General features: G+C 37.7%; 1 protein-coding gene across 5 annotated transcripts in view; it reads left to right on the top strand.

Annotated features, from left to right (window-relative positions):
* Positions 1 to 13,834, top strand: part of TCERG1 (transcription elongation regulator 1) — a 65,662-nt gene that overhangs the window by 38,108 nt on the left and 13,720 nt on the right. For all 5 annotated transcript variants that reach the window (XR_011471506.1, XM_070414675.1, XM_070414674.1 and 2 more), the window contains 3 exons: positions 918 to 1,053; positions 1,865 to 1,954; positions 7,947 to 8,065. Coding sequence is in view for 4 of the 5 variants with exons in the window: in XM_070414675.1 (XP_070270776.1) it covers positions 918 to 1,053; positions 1,865 to 1,954; positions 7,947 to 8,065 (345 nt within the window). In the remaining variant the exon portion in view is untranslated. The remainder of the gene's footprint in view (positions 1 to 917; positions 1,054 to 1,864; positions 1,955 to 7,946; positions 8,066 to 13,834) is intronic.

The raw sequence follows: 13,834 nt of genomic DNA, 5'->3' as shown, positions 1-13,834 counted from the left end.
AGTTTCTGTAGGGAATCTGAACCATTATTTTTATATTTAGCAGATCATATTTAAGAAGGAAGATCTGCTCAAACACACCCAACTACTATTGAATTACTTAATTTTTTTTTTATTATTCACATGAACGGGCCTTCTTCATAGTGCAGATGTTTGAGAGGTGACTGGATTTCATATTCACAATCTCCCTTGAGTACCATTCAGCAGCAGGGTTGCCCTTAGCCCTGAGGTGCATTTTTGGAGGAACAAGTAGTTTAGTCATTGATGAACAGTTCTAATTCCACCTAACTACTCCTGGGCCTATGTTGCTCTCTGGGACCTGTTCTTCAACTTAAATCTCAACTTATCACCCAGAAAGTGAGTAAAAAAAAATGTCAGGTAGGTAAGGTATACATCTCACATATCCACTTGGCCAAGTTTGCAGATATTTTCATAATAAATTTGAGATTACTAAGACTTATACCAACTCTTATTAGATTTAAAAAATATTTTATGCATTTATAACATAAAACATTTTAGAAAATGCTATTTTTCCTATATCATTTCAAGAACTAAAAGTTATATTCTGTGCTGTTTAATTCTAACACATAGAGTTTGACTGCAATGTGAGATAAGTGGTTTTTTTGTTTTTTTAAGTAAGGTAGTTAATTTTGTATATCAACTAGTGTCAGGGAGAGCAAAAGTATATATATATTCTCTTACAATGTAGCTATTGTAACATTAGAAGCTTATTGTAACTTTATTATTAAAATGAAAGTTGCTTATCCCTTAGAGTTCATTAGATACCCTCAATATAATTTGTTTTTGCCAAAAATATGCTCTTCAGTAGTGAGTCTTGAACATTCCATCTATTTTAAGATTTTAGTAAGATTTCTTATTAATATTTTGTCAGTTGATGCCTTATCTTTTATTTTTTATAGGAGAGATGATAATAAAGACATTGATTCAGACAAAGAAGCTGCAATGGAAGCTGAAATTAAAGCTGCCCGAGAAAGGGCCATTGTCCCTCTGGAGGCCCGAATGAAGCAGTTCAAGGACATGCTGCTAGAAAGAGGGGTCAGAAAACAATCTTTGGGGGAGATATTTCTGTTTTGTATAAGTAATATAAATATGTCTTGCTAAAAGGTCAAATCTAAGGTTAGTGCTCATGTTGTGGGGGGGGAGAAGGGAAGCCTATCAAATTACTGTATCTTTTCACTCAGCCATTTTCTTGGCTAATTATATAATGTTTAACTTAATGCCACTTACTATCCTTTTAAGTACAAATGATATTTAACATTTATTGAGTCATTAAATTTTGGTGAGTAATTTAAGACGAGTATTAACATTGCAGAATGGCGGACTACTCAGGATAGGTAAAGTATATACAATTCTTCCTTTAATATCTTCATAATGGCTTTTGGTTAAAGGAGAACTGTTACTTTATGATCTTATTATTAATGAACCTTAATTGAGAAGGAATTTCTTTTGGTTATATTCAGACTCATTGAATAACTAAAATTGTGCAGTTTTAAATCACAGTGTTGTTCACAAGATTGGAGCAAACATGGGAAATCAAAATACAGATCTTCAAGGCGTTTTCTGATGTACTGATTTTAAAATGTCACACAGTAGTGGCTATGTTAATGAATAATTAGGTGTGTCTTATTTTTATATAATATAGAAATGTTCAGAGCCAATTAGTGTGGAAATTTTCTATTACTCACCTCCCACTGCTTGTCATTTATTAGTGATGGAAAATTCAGGGTGCTTTTTATTATGTCTCCTTTTTAAGCAGATGTCCTGTAGATTTCAAGCAAAATTATATGACCTTTATGTTTTTAGAGCCAACTTACTTATGAAGGGCAATACATTTTTTATGTTAAAGGTGTCTGCTTTTTCAACATGGGAGAAGGAGTTGCACAAGATAGTTTTTGATCCTCGATACTTACTTCTCAACCCTAAAGAACGAAAACAGGTAAAAGGAAAATAACATTATTTTAAAAGTGTATATCACTTATAAGTATAAATTTTAAATTGTAAGGAATAATGTATCATCTTTTTTCTTTCCTTTTCCTAACGCAGTGCTTTAAAAAAAACACAGTCTCATATCTTAGAACACAGTCATCCTTTCTCTGTGTGGACACTTCTACCTTAGAAGTACTTGGATATTTTTGCCCTTATGGATGTAGCTATTGCCTCATGAACATTTTATCCTTATGCCTCATACAAACGGAGGTTATATCTTAGAAGGTTTCAAAATTCATTTCAAATGCATTTATTAATTTATTAGATAAATGATGCAATTTTGGAGTAGAAAAATAGCAAACTATAGATGAAGAAAAGGGAAAAATGACCACTTAAAGTTCTACCTAACAGGCAGGATCAGCTTTGAACACTTTGGTTTATAGCCTTCCTGGCTGGTACATACTAATACATGTGTGTGTGTGTCTTCTGAACAGAAAATACTTGAGGCATGTTTATGTCTTACACACACTATACACACCAAGTTCACATCTGAGTGGCATCTCTTAAGATGGACGCTCCATTGCCACTTAATCCCGTGATGATTCAGTAACACATCATCACAGGGTGATTTCTTCTTCGTCTAAAGTATTGCACACTTCCAATTTCTATAATTTCTGAATTACCTGGATTACCCCGACACTGATCTCTCTAAAGTGGTGAGTATATTGAACCACTCGCTGTAAGTGCTGTTGAGCTACAAGATTTCATTTGGTAACAATAGTGTCATCTTCCATATTTATATCTTTTTTTAAAAAAATATATATTTTATTGATTTTTTACAGAGAGGAAGGGAGAGAGATATAGAGTTAGAAACATCGATGAGAGAGAAACATCGATCAGCTGCCTCCTGCACATCTCCTACTGGGGGTGTTGCCCGCAACCCAGGGACATGCCCTTGACCGGAATCGAATCTGGGACCTTTCAGTCCGCAGGCCGACGCTCTATCTACTGAGCCAAACCTGTTTCGGCCATATTTATATCTTAATGGTTGGAATAATTCTATACACATTTTGTGTCATTCTGTATGTAGGTCTAGTTGTAGACTTTTTATGAAAAGAAGAAAATTACAGTGTGCCAGACATATTACAGTGTGCTTGTAATAGAAAGACATGGCTTTCTAAATATATTTGCATTATCTGCATTTCAAGCACAGTAGTCTTTAAAAAAAATTAAAACACAATCGATTAGTGTGTGATGGTCTCATTCCCACCTGAGTTATGGCCCTATCAAAACCCTAATTGTTAAATTTGTAAATCAACCTTAATTCTTTTTTTTTTTTTTTTAAATATATTTTATTGATTTTTTACAGAGAGGAAGGGAGAGGGAGAGGGATAGATAGTTAGAAACATCGATGAGAGAGAAACATCGATTCAGCCGCCTCTTGCACGCCCCCTACTGGGGATGTGCCCGCAACCCAGGTACATGCCCTTGACCGGAATCGAACCCGGGACCCTTCAGTCCGCAGGCCGATGCTCTATCCGCTGAGCCAAACCAGCCAGGGCCAACCTTAATTCTTTACTTGAGACCCAGTGTACATTTCAAGTCTATCAGCAAATCTACCTCCATAAACTCATCTAACTCCAAGTGCCTAATACCCTAATCCAAGCCACCGCCATGGTCAACTTTCATCATTGTGTAGCCCCTCATTGAGCTCCTTGCTGCCTTCCCTTTTTGCTCCTCCGAAGTCAAGTTCATTTTCCACACAGCAGCCAGGCAACTTTTGAAGTTTAAGCAACAAATTAAGGCAGTATTGTTTTGCTTAAAATCTGTGCTATGCTTCCACTTTGTTTATCATAAAATGAAACTTTATCATGGCCTATAAGCTTCTACATACACTTATGCCTGCACACTTCTTGAAGCTCTTTTCTTAAATTTATTCATTCTAGCCACGTTGACCTTGATATGCCTTGAACAGGCCAGTTAGGTACATTCTGGTACTTTCTATTCCCTCTGCCTGGAAATTTTTTACCCCAGATTTTTCATGTAGGTACTTGTCCAAATGCCTTCTGATCAACCCATCTCTTTGCCTTCTTTACTATTGTCATAGTATGTATAGCTCTTATTCTCTAAAATTATCATCTGTCTCTTGCTTCTGCAGAATATAAATTTTGTGAGAGGTGGAAAGTGGTCTTGTGCATTGCTCTAAATGTAGTTCCTAGAACAGTGGTTCTCAACCTTCCTAATGCCACGACCCTTTAATACAGGTCCTCATGTTGTGGTGACCCTCAATTTCATTGTTACAAATTGAACATAATTAAAGCATAGTGATTAATCACAAAAACAATATGTAATTATATATGTGTTTTCCTATGGTTTTAGGCGACCCCTGTGAAAGGGTCGTTCGACCCCTAAAGGGGTCGCGACCCACAGGTTGAGAACCACTGTCCTAGAATAATGCTTAACGCAAATATCCTTGAAAACTTCAAAATTTTTATGACTTGAGATTATTTATAGCACTGAGTGTTAGTTTCTGAGTAAGTGAAATTACAAGTACATAGTCTCATGTTTGGAAATATTTTGTAAGTTGATGGTGTTACCTCTTTACTGGAGTTACACTTAAGAAGAGAAAAAGTATTAAGCTTGCTTGCTTGCTTTCTTTCTTTCTTTCTTTCTTTCTTTCTTTCTTTCTTTCTTTCTTTGTTTACTCCGCACCCAAGGATATATTCTTATCAATTCTAGAGAGAGAGGAAGGGAGAGAGAAACACTTCAATGTGTGAGAGAAACACTGATTAGTTGTCTCCTGCACGCACCTTGGTGGAGATCGAATCTGCAACCCAGGCATGGGCCCTGACTGTGAATCAAACCCACAATAGTGCATATTGTTCGGTGCACGGGATCATGCTTCAACCAACTAAGCCACCCGGCCAGGGCAAGCACTATTCTATTTTATATAAAAACTCCTCTTAGAATTTTTTTCTTACAACTGGAATGTAAGAAATGAGAGAAAGGAGAAGTTAACATTTGAATTCAATATATATATTTTTTAATATATATATTTTTGTGTGAAATAATTCTCTTGGGAGTATAAAATCAAGGAGTAGCCAATTAAGTCCTAGATTACATACTTGCATGTGATAACTTCATATCTCAAATTTGTGCTTTGATTTGAAAAACCTAACAATTTCATTAAAAATGCCTCAATGTAAATTACATCTTTCAGTTTTGTCCTTTTTAGTTATCTATAGACATATATACACATCATTGTAAAAGACGTGTTTTATGTAATTATTACCACAATTTTAACATGATTTTTTTAATTTAATCTTATTTTTTATTAAATTTATTGGGGTGACGTTAGTTCACAAAACCATACAGGTTTCAAGTGTACAACTCAACAAAACATCTGCACGATGCATCGTGCGCCCATCCACCCCAAGCAAAGTCTCTTTCCATCCATTTCCCCCCACCTTGGATCAGGCACAGTTTTGTTTTGACAGATTAAAATGTGTGACATTTTTCGAAAATAACCAGACCATTTCTGTACAGGATGTTAAGCTCGGGTTTAGGGAGACGTTATGCTAACATTTCAAAATTTAAAATGAAAGTATTTTCACATAGTGCATTATTGTTCAGAGTTGCATAAGAGTGACAGTGTTACAATATGGTAATACATTACCAGTATAATTACTCATGATTGTCAACTGTCCATCTAGGCCACTCTTTACCGAATCAGTATTAAATTATAAATTGTGTTACATTGATGTAAGAATCAAATAATGGAGATCTATTGAAAAGGTAAAACGATTCACCTATAGCCAAGGCCGGTTTGGCTCAGTGGATAGAGCGTCGGCCTGCGGACTGAAGGGTCCCAGGTTCGATTCCGGTCAAGGGCATGTACCTGGGTTGCGGGCACATCCCTGGTGGGGGATGTGCAGGAGGCAGCTGATCGATGTTTCTCTCTCATCGATGTTTCTAGCTCTCTGTCCCTCTCCCTTCCTCTCTGTAAAAAATCAATAAAATATATTTAAAAAAAACACACAAAAAAAACAAAAAAAAAACGATTCACCTATACACTTAATACTTGGACATCAAATGTGTACATTTTTTCCCTGAACCAACCAGTTCTCCAGCACCAGCTTGGTGTCCTGCAGTTAAGTTGAATTCTGACACTGTCTACGAGGAGTTAGCATCAGATCTTACAGATTAAGGTCTCAGTCCCAGAAGACACCAGACGCAAGTAGTAGGTCCCCAGCTTACCCACATTCCTCTTTATCTTGGCTGCATTTCGGGGGTTCCCATGACCCTCTCTTCAGGTTTGTTAATTTGCCATAACAACTCACAGAACTCAGGGAAATGCTTCCTTCTTTTGACTGGATTTTTTTTTTTAAGTTAATCCTCATCCTGAAGATAATTTTCCCTTGATTTTAAGTAGAGTGGGAGGGAGGGAGAAGGGCAGGGGAGAGAGAGAGTGAGATTGATTTCTTTTGCTTATATTGCCCTAGGAGTAAGCACTTGCCTTTTACTGAAGTTCAGTAGTGGCAGTGCCCCCAGATAACGTAAACTTGGTGAGGGGGGGGCCTAGTGATTGTACCACCTCCTAAATAGCCTTATTGTGGCGGTACCCCCACTCTCACTTCCATGTGTGTCTGGTACCACTAATTCCTGAGCTGTGAGGATTCTCTTAAAAAAAAAAAAGTTCCTTTTTCCTCCCTGGCTGCTTGAAGATTGGCCTCATCATCAACGACACAGTAAGTATCCGAACCAAGAAGTTCATGACAAACTACTTTAGCAGAAACAAATCATCATTGACATCCTTCACCTGGGGATGACAACAGTACCCAAGACAGAAATTCAGGAAAAACTAGCCAAAATATGTAAGGCCACACCAGATGTCATCTATGTGTGTGGATTTAGAACCCATTTTGGTGGTAGGAAGATAACTGGCTTTGTCATGATTTTTGATTCCTTGAATTATGCAAAGAAAAATGAACCCAAACATAGACTTGTAAGACATGGAACTGTATGAGAAGAAGACCTCAAGAAAACAGAAAGGAATGCAAGAACAGAATGGAGGAAGTCCGGGGCGGCAAAGGCCAATGTTGGTGCTGCAAAAAGTGAGCTGGAGAAGGGACAAGAAGGAGCAAAGATTATTCAGTGGCTTTATCTGTGGTGATTGTGTACTTTTTTCATGAGAGGATTAATAAACTAAGAACTTAAAAAACTATTTCGTGTTTTTCTTTTGAGTATCTAATGACTTTAATCAAAGTTGGTAAATTCTTGGTCTTTAAGAGAAATTGTTTTTCGTTAATTCCTTTGTTTTCTTGACTACTGGTTTAGGATCTGCTTTCTTCTGTCTGCCAAATCCTGTACCACTTGTCCATTTTTCAACTTCCAGCATTTTTGCCATTTTCCTGTTCTTGTGACTTTAAAAAAGGAATTCCTCTACTGTCATTTTATTAGTATTTGTAAAAGGCCGGAAATTGATGTGTATATTCAGTTTATACTTGACTATACATTATTAAATGGGGAAAATATACAGTAGATGTAAAGCATGGTTATTTTGGTGAAAATTATATCTTAAAGAGAAGCACAGAAATAAAATTAAACTATGGATTCCATACTGTTAATGTTTTATCTAGAAGGGATTTGGGAGGATTGTTATTTCTCTTAAACATTTCTAAATTGCTTGAAATTTTTTAATAAACATGTATTCAATTTGTAATCAGGGAAAATGAAAATTAAAGGGGCTTTTAGCTTTATTCTATTCTGGAAGCCTAAGCAGAGGGCTGTATGCTACTGTAATACTGTCTTGTCAGCTGAAGCTTTAAAATGAGACTTGCTAGAGATAATCTGCATATAATTGTGTCACCTATATTTTCTTACTATAGATTGGACTAGATAGGGACTTAGTGTGTTGGTTTTTTTTAATAGATTCCATAGTTTGGTAGTTAAATTACCTATATGAAAGACTAACTTGTCAAATTGGTTTATTTTTGTGATAGGTATTTGATCAGTATGTAAAGACTAGGGCAGAGGAAGAACGCAGGGAAAAGAAAAACAAAATAATGCAAGCCAAGGAAGATTTTAAAAAAATGATGGAAGAAGCAAAATTTAATCCAAGGTATGTGGTCATTATTGTCAACTGTCAAAATATGTGTGTTTTCTCTTAAGATCGGCTAAAAAAATTTAAATATATAAATGGTCTTTTGGAGATTTGGATATGAAAAGCTTATTTGATCATTGGTTTCTGTCTTTCTAATCTTCATTCCTAATATATTTCCTGAGGATTCCCTGGAGCGCTCTGAGAGGCACTGGTTTTCAGAAGGGCACCTTTGTTTTACATGTTTTCCTGTGGGAACAAGTTTTCTTCTATAAAAACTGGTAAATCATAGAAAAGATGTCCCTGTCTTCTTAGTTTTACATACAATAAATTGCAGAGCAGGGACATTATTTTGATTGAAGTGGTGAAGGGACTTTTCAGTTTTCTAAGTATCTAGATTATGGTTTTGTCCTATGTCTTCAACTAATTGTTAATATGTATTGAATATATGTAATGGGCTGAAGAAAATGAGACATTTTAAACTTATGTACCTAGCATTATAATAATAGCATCAAATATTGGTTATTTTTTATGTGCTTAAAGATACATGTATATACTAGAGGCCTGGTGCATGAAATTTGTGCAGGGGGGTGGGTTCCCTCAGCCCAGCCTGTACCCTCTCCAATCCGGGACCCCTCGGGGGATGTCCCGGGATCAGGCCTAAACCGGCTGTCAGATATCCCTCTCGAAATCCAGGACCGCTAGCTTCTAATCACTCACCTGCCTGCCTGCCTGATCACCCCTGCCACCCCCCTGCCAGCCTGATCACCCCTAACCACCTCTGCCTGCTGGCCTGGTTGCCCTTAACTGCCCCCCGCCGCTGGCCTGGTCACCCTCAACTACCCCTCCCCACCCCCGCCCCCTGGCCTGGTTGCCCCTAACTGCCCCCCTGCCGGCCTGGTCACTCCCAACTGCCCCCCACCCCCATCCGCCAGCCTGGTCACCCCTAACTGCCCCCACCGCCAGCCTTGTCGCCCCTAACTGTCCCCCCTCCCCCCACTGCCACCAGCCTGGTTGCACCAAACTTCTCCCCACCCCCAGCTGCTTTCCTGGTCTCACCCCCAACTGCCCCCCTCTGCCAGCCTGGTCATCCCTAACTGCCCCCCCTGACGGCCTGGTTGCCCCACGCAACCTGCTGTTCAGTCATTTGGTCGTCCCTTACGAACCCCCCCTGCCAGCTTTGTTGTCCCACGCAGCCTGCTGTTCAGTCGTTACTGTTAATGTGACGGCATCCCGGACAATTTGCATATTCCTCTATTTTTTATATATACACATACATACATACATACATACACACACACACATACATACACACCTAAAGTGCTTGTGTGTGTATGTAAGTATACACACAACACACATATTACCTCATTCAATATTTAAAACAGCCAATATGATTTAGGTACCCATATCATATCTATTTTACAGATAAGGAAAGTAAGACATAAGCAAGTTGGGTAACTTGCCCAAGTGAATGTGGGATTTCAACTAGATTCCAGTGTTACACCAAAGAGCCCAGGCAGGGACAATTAACTTTCTTACTTATGCCTTAGTTGTGGTAGTAGGTGGTGTGAACACCTCAGAACATGGAGCATTTCTAAAACTGTAGGGTAGATTTAGGGAGTCTCTCAGTTAAGTGGCACTTTTTATAAAAGTTCATCTTGTTTAAAGTTATTTTTGTCAGTGGAGTTATGTTGTTTGAGAAAGTACACTTGGGATTACAATTTTATATTTGAAATATGAAGATAACACTCCTGTGGCATTAATACAAATGTCAGAAAATAAAGCCAGTAGAGGACTTGTGGTTGTGAAGAATGCAGTACTCTTCAGGGGTGGTAGAGCTTCAGACTCTCCAGTGGGGCTCCACAGGGTGAGTTCATGGCTCGCAGTAGTTGAGACTGGGTTGTAAATAACATTTTTGGAGGCAATTGAGGAAATTAGAACATGGACTGTTAATACAGGATAGAGAATTAGTAATTTTCTTGAGTATTGTGGTTTATGGAGCAAAAGGATTTACTCAAGAGATGCATTCTGAAATATTTATAGATGGAGTCCCATAGTGTCTATAGCTTATTTTCAAATGATTCAGCAAAACATAACTATTAAAACCCTTTATGGATCTGGGAATAATTGAGACTCCAAATGTATTTTCCTTTTGTAGGTTTGACAAATTAAGTCTTGCTTTATCTCAGTACCCTCCTGATGTTCTTTTGGAGCAGATAGAATTGTTAGTAATCGGAACTATGCAAGTTACTTTCAGAAAATAAAACCATCAAGCACATAACTAGAAGTTTTAGCAGTTGGGGCATTGCGCTGTATTGCTATATCATTACATTTAATGCTAGGACAAAGATTAGGACCCCTTTTGATTAAGTAGCAGAAAATGAGGAATACTGTCCACTGACCTAAATTTCTCTTTGATTTGGAAAAAAGAACATGGAGCATCACCGAATTCTATCACCAATACTTTAGTAGAGTCTGTAGATAAAAAGCACTGGCATTTGTTCCAAGGGAAAAATGGGGAGAATTACTTAACTTTAGTGCCTATCTCTTCAATGTCTTTTTTCTTTATAAATAGAGATTTCAGGTCAACTCCTGATCATTGTAATGTTCCCAGTCCCTTACCACCAACCACTATCTACCCCTCTCCTCCTCAAAAAACCCACAAAAACCCAAAACTCTTATTCATATATCACTGCCTCCGAAATGGCTGTCACCGGCTAACTGCTTTTCCTTTATCCAAATCAACAGCAGTTTTTCTACCTCTTCAATTGTCTGTTAGAAAGTAGTGCTTTTTAGAGTTAAGAGATGAGTCAAATAAAAACATTTCCATGGGAACTTAATGCTAAAACTTCATTTTAGTCTGTTCTGGTAAAACATGTTAATTATTTTATTTATTATAAGCAATATAAATAAGTGTAAAATAATTGAGTTTTCATTTTTACATGTTAATTTTACATTTTTTATTTATTTTTATTATTTATTTATTTATTTATTTTTAATATATTTTGATTTTTTTACAGAGAGGAAGAGAGAGAGATAGAGAAATAGAGAGTTAGAAACATCAATGAGAGAGAAACATCCATCAGCTGCCTCCTGCACATCTCCCACTGGGGATGTGCCCGCAACCCAGGTACATGCCCTTGACCGGAATCGAACCTGGGACCTTTCAGTCTGCAGGCCGACGCTCTATCCACTGAGCCAAACTGGTTTCGGCAATTTTACATTTTTTAAAAGGTTTTTTCTTTAATCATAGTATTGCTTTTTCTAAAATTATAAAGTAAGGTGCTTGATTTATCATGAAGAGAAAAATATATCTAATGGACTACATGCTATGCCTTTTCTGGGATACACTTTTATTTTACCTTAGAATTTCATTATGGTTATGTATCCATTGTTCAAACCAGGTTTACGATATATCCTTTTGTTAGAAATGTTGAATTAATGACATTATATATTTTAATATCAGTTGCATATAAAAGATTATCAGAATCGATAACTTTGGTTAGCAAAGCTTAAAAATAGCAAATGTGCTGAAACCAGTTTGGCTCATTGGATAGAGCATCGGCCTGCGGACTGAAAGGTCCCAGGTTCGATTCCGGTCAAGGGCATGTACCTGGGTTGTGGGCACATCCTCAGTAGGAGATGTGCAGGAGGCAGCTGATCGATGTTTCTCTCTCATCGATGTTTCTAACTCTATATCTCTCTCCCTTCCTCTCTGTAAAAAATCAATAAAAATATATTTTAAAAAAAATAGCAAATGTTAGCTCTGAGTGGTAAATCTTCAGTTGACGTTTTAGATTCTGAAGTTAACCAGCCAGTTTTTTCTTTATAATTAAAGCCTGTAATCTTTGTTTAATTTGCTTTATTTTTCCCCCTCTAAAAACATGCTAAATATGGGAATGTTTATTATAAATGCAAATTCATATATAAGGTAAAAGCTTCAAATACTAAAATATATCCAAATACATGAAAGCTTTGAAAATACTTTATATCATGGAGAAACTTATTTTTTAATACCGACTTTCGTTAGCGCTCATTCACTTTATTTTTGTATTTAACCTGCTTGGTGTTTGCTTAGCTTTTTGGATCAATCCATTTTTCAAAAAAATATATATATTATTGATTTTTTTTACAGAGCGGAAGGGAGAGAGAAAGTTAGAAACATCGATGAGAGAGAGAAACATCGATCAGCTGCCTCCTGCACACCCCCTACTGGGGATGTGCCCGCAACCAAGGTACATGCCCTTGACCGGAATCGAACCTGGGACCCTTGAGTCCGCAGGCCGACGCTCTATCCACTGAGCCAAACCGGTTAGGGCAGATCAATCCATTTTTGGTTTTCATTAAATTTGGGAAGTCTTGGTCAGTATTTTTTCTGCCCCGAGTCACTTTTTGTCTTTTAGGATTCTAATTACACATATAAAAGTGTTTGTCATTATCACATGTTTCTGAGACTGTTCTCCCCTTCCCTCCAGTATTGTTTCTCTACTCCTCTTCTGATGAAATCATTGTGACTGCTTTAACTTCTAGTTATTGACTATTATCTCTCCTTGCATGTTAAGCCCATCAAATTAACTTTTGCTGTCAGTTTCTTTTTTATATTTTCCATTTCTCTGCTCAAATTCCCTATTTGTTCATTGACCATGTTTTCAACTCTTTGAACCTACTTTTAATTCTTTCAGTATAGTTTGTCTCTCTATCTTGGGTTTGGCTTCTATTGGCTTTTAAGTTTTTTTTTTTTCCTGTGGATCACATACAAAGAAACATGTATGTTTAGTGATTTTTATTTATTTATTTAATATCCTCACTTGAAGATATGTTTATTGAGTTTAGAGAGAGGCGAGTGGGGGCGGGGACAGAGAAGGGGGAAGAGAAACATTAATCTGTTGCCTACCGTATACGCCCCAGCTGGGAATCAAACCAGTAACCTTTTGGTGTACAGGACAATGCTCCAATCAACTGAGCCAAACCAGGAGGGCTATTTAGTGATTTTTAGTTGAATATTGGAAATTGTGAATAATGGGTAGAGGCTCGAGTGTGTTATTTTTCTCTGAAGAGTATGAATTCTTGTTTTAGCAGGCAGTTCGATTATTGGCTCATCACAGAAATTTTACGTTTGATTTTATGCTTTGTTAGTGTGGATCTCAGAAACTGAAAAATATTTTTCTTTAACCTTTCAACTTTGTCTCCCTTGTGAATCTTTTTTTTTTAAGACTGGAAGGAATGGGGGAAGGGAGGAGGGGGGAGAGGGAAAGAAAGAGGGGAAGAGAGAGGGGGAGAGGAAGAGAGAGAGAGAGAGAGAGAGAGAGAGAGAGAGATGAGAGAGACACATCGAATGGTTGCCTGCCGTACATGCCCTTGACTGGGAATTGAGCCTGACCCTTCAGTGTGAGGGGCAACACTCTAACCACTGAGGTTAAGTCTCTTGAAGCCCACACATTCTTTGCTCTATGATGTGTGGATCTTTCTACCACCATTCTGATAGTAAACAAATCTCTAACGACATTTTCACCCTTTAGCCCAGGGGTCCTCAAACTTTTTAAACAGGGGGCCAGTTCACTGTCCCTCAGACTGTTGGAGGGCCGGACTATAGTTTAAAAGAAAACTATGAACAAATTCCTATGCACACAGCGGCGGCAAAAACACCCGGCGGGCCGGATAAATGTTTTTGGCGGGCTACATGTGGCCCGCGGGCCGTAGTTTGAGGACCCCTTTAGCCCTTTTACTCCATTCTGTAGCTCAGTGTTTAAGCAGATATTGGGACTCAGTGTCTCGTTGGCACACTTTCTT

Source organism: Myotis yumanensis, unplaced genomic scaffold (assembly GCF_028538775.1).
Source record: "Myotis yumanensis isolate MYYU_CA2020_CCGP unplaced genomic scaffold, mMyoYum1.0.hap1 SCAF_5, whole genome shotgun sequence".
Lineage (NCBI taxonomy): Eukaryota > Metazoa > Chordata > Mammalia > Chiroptera > Vespertilionidae > Myotis > Myotis yumanensis.
This window is presented reverse-complemented; position numbering and strand designations above follow the sequence as displayed.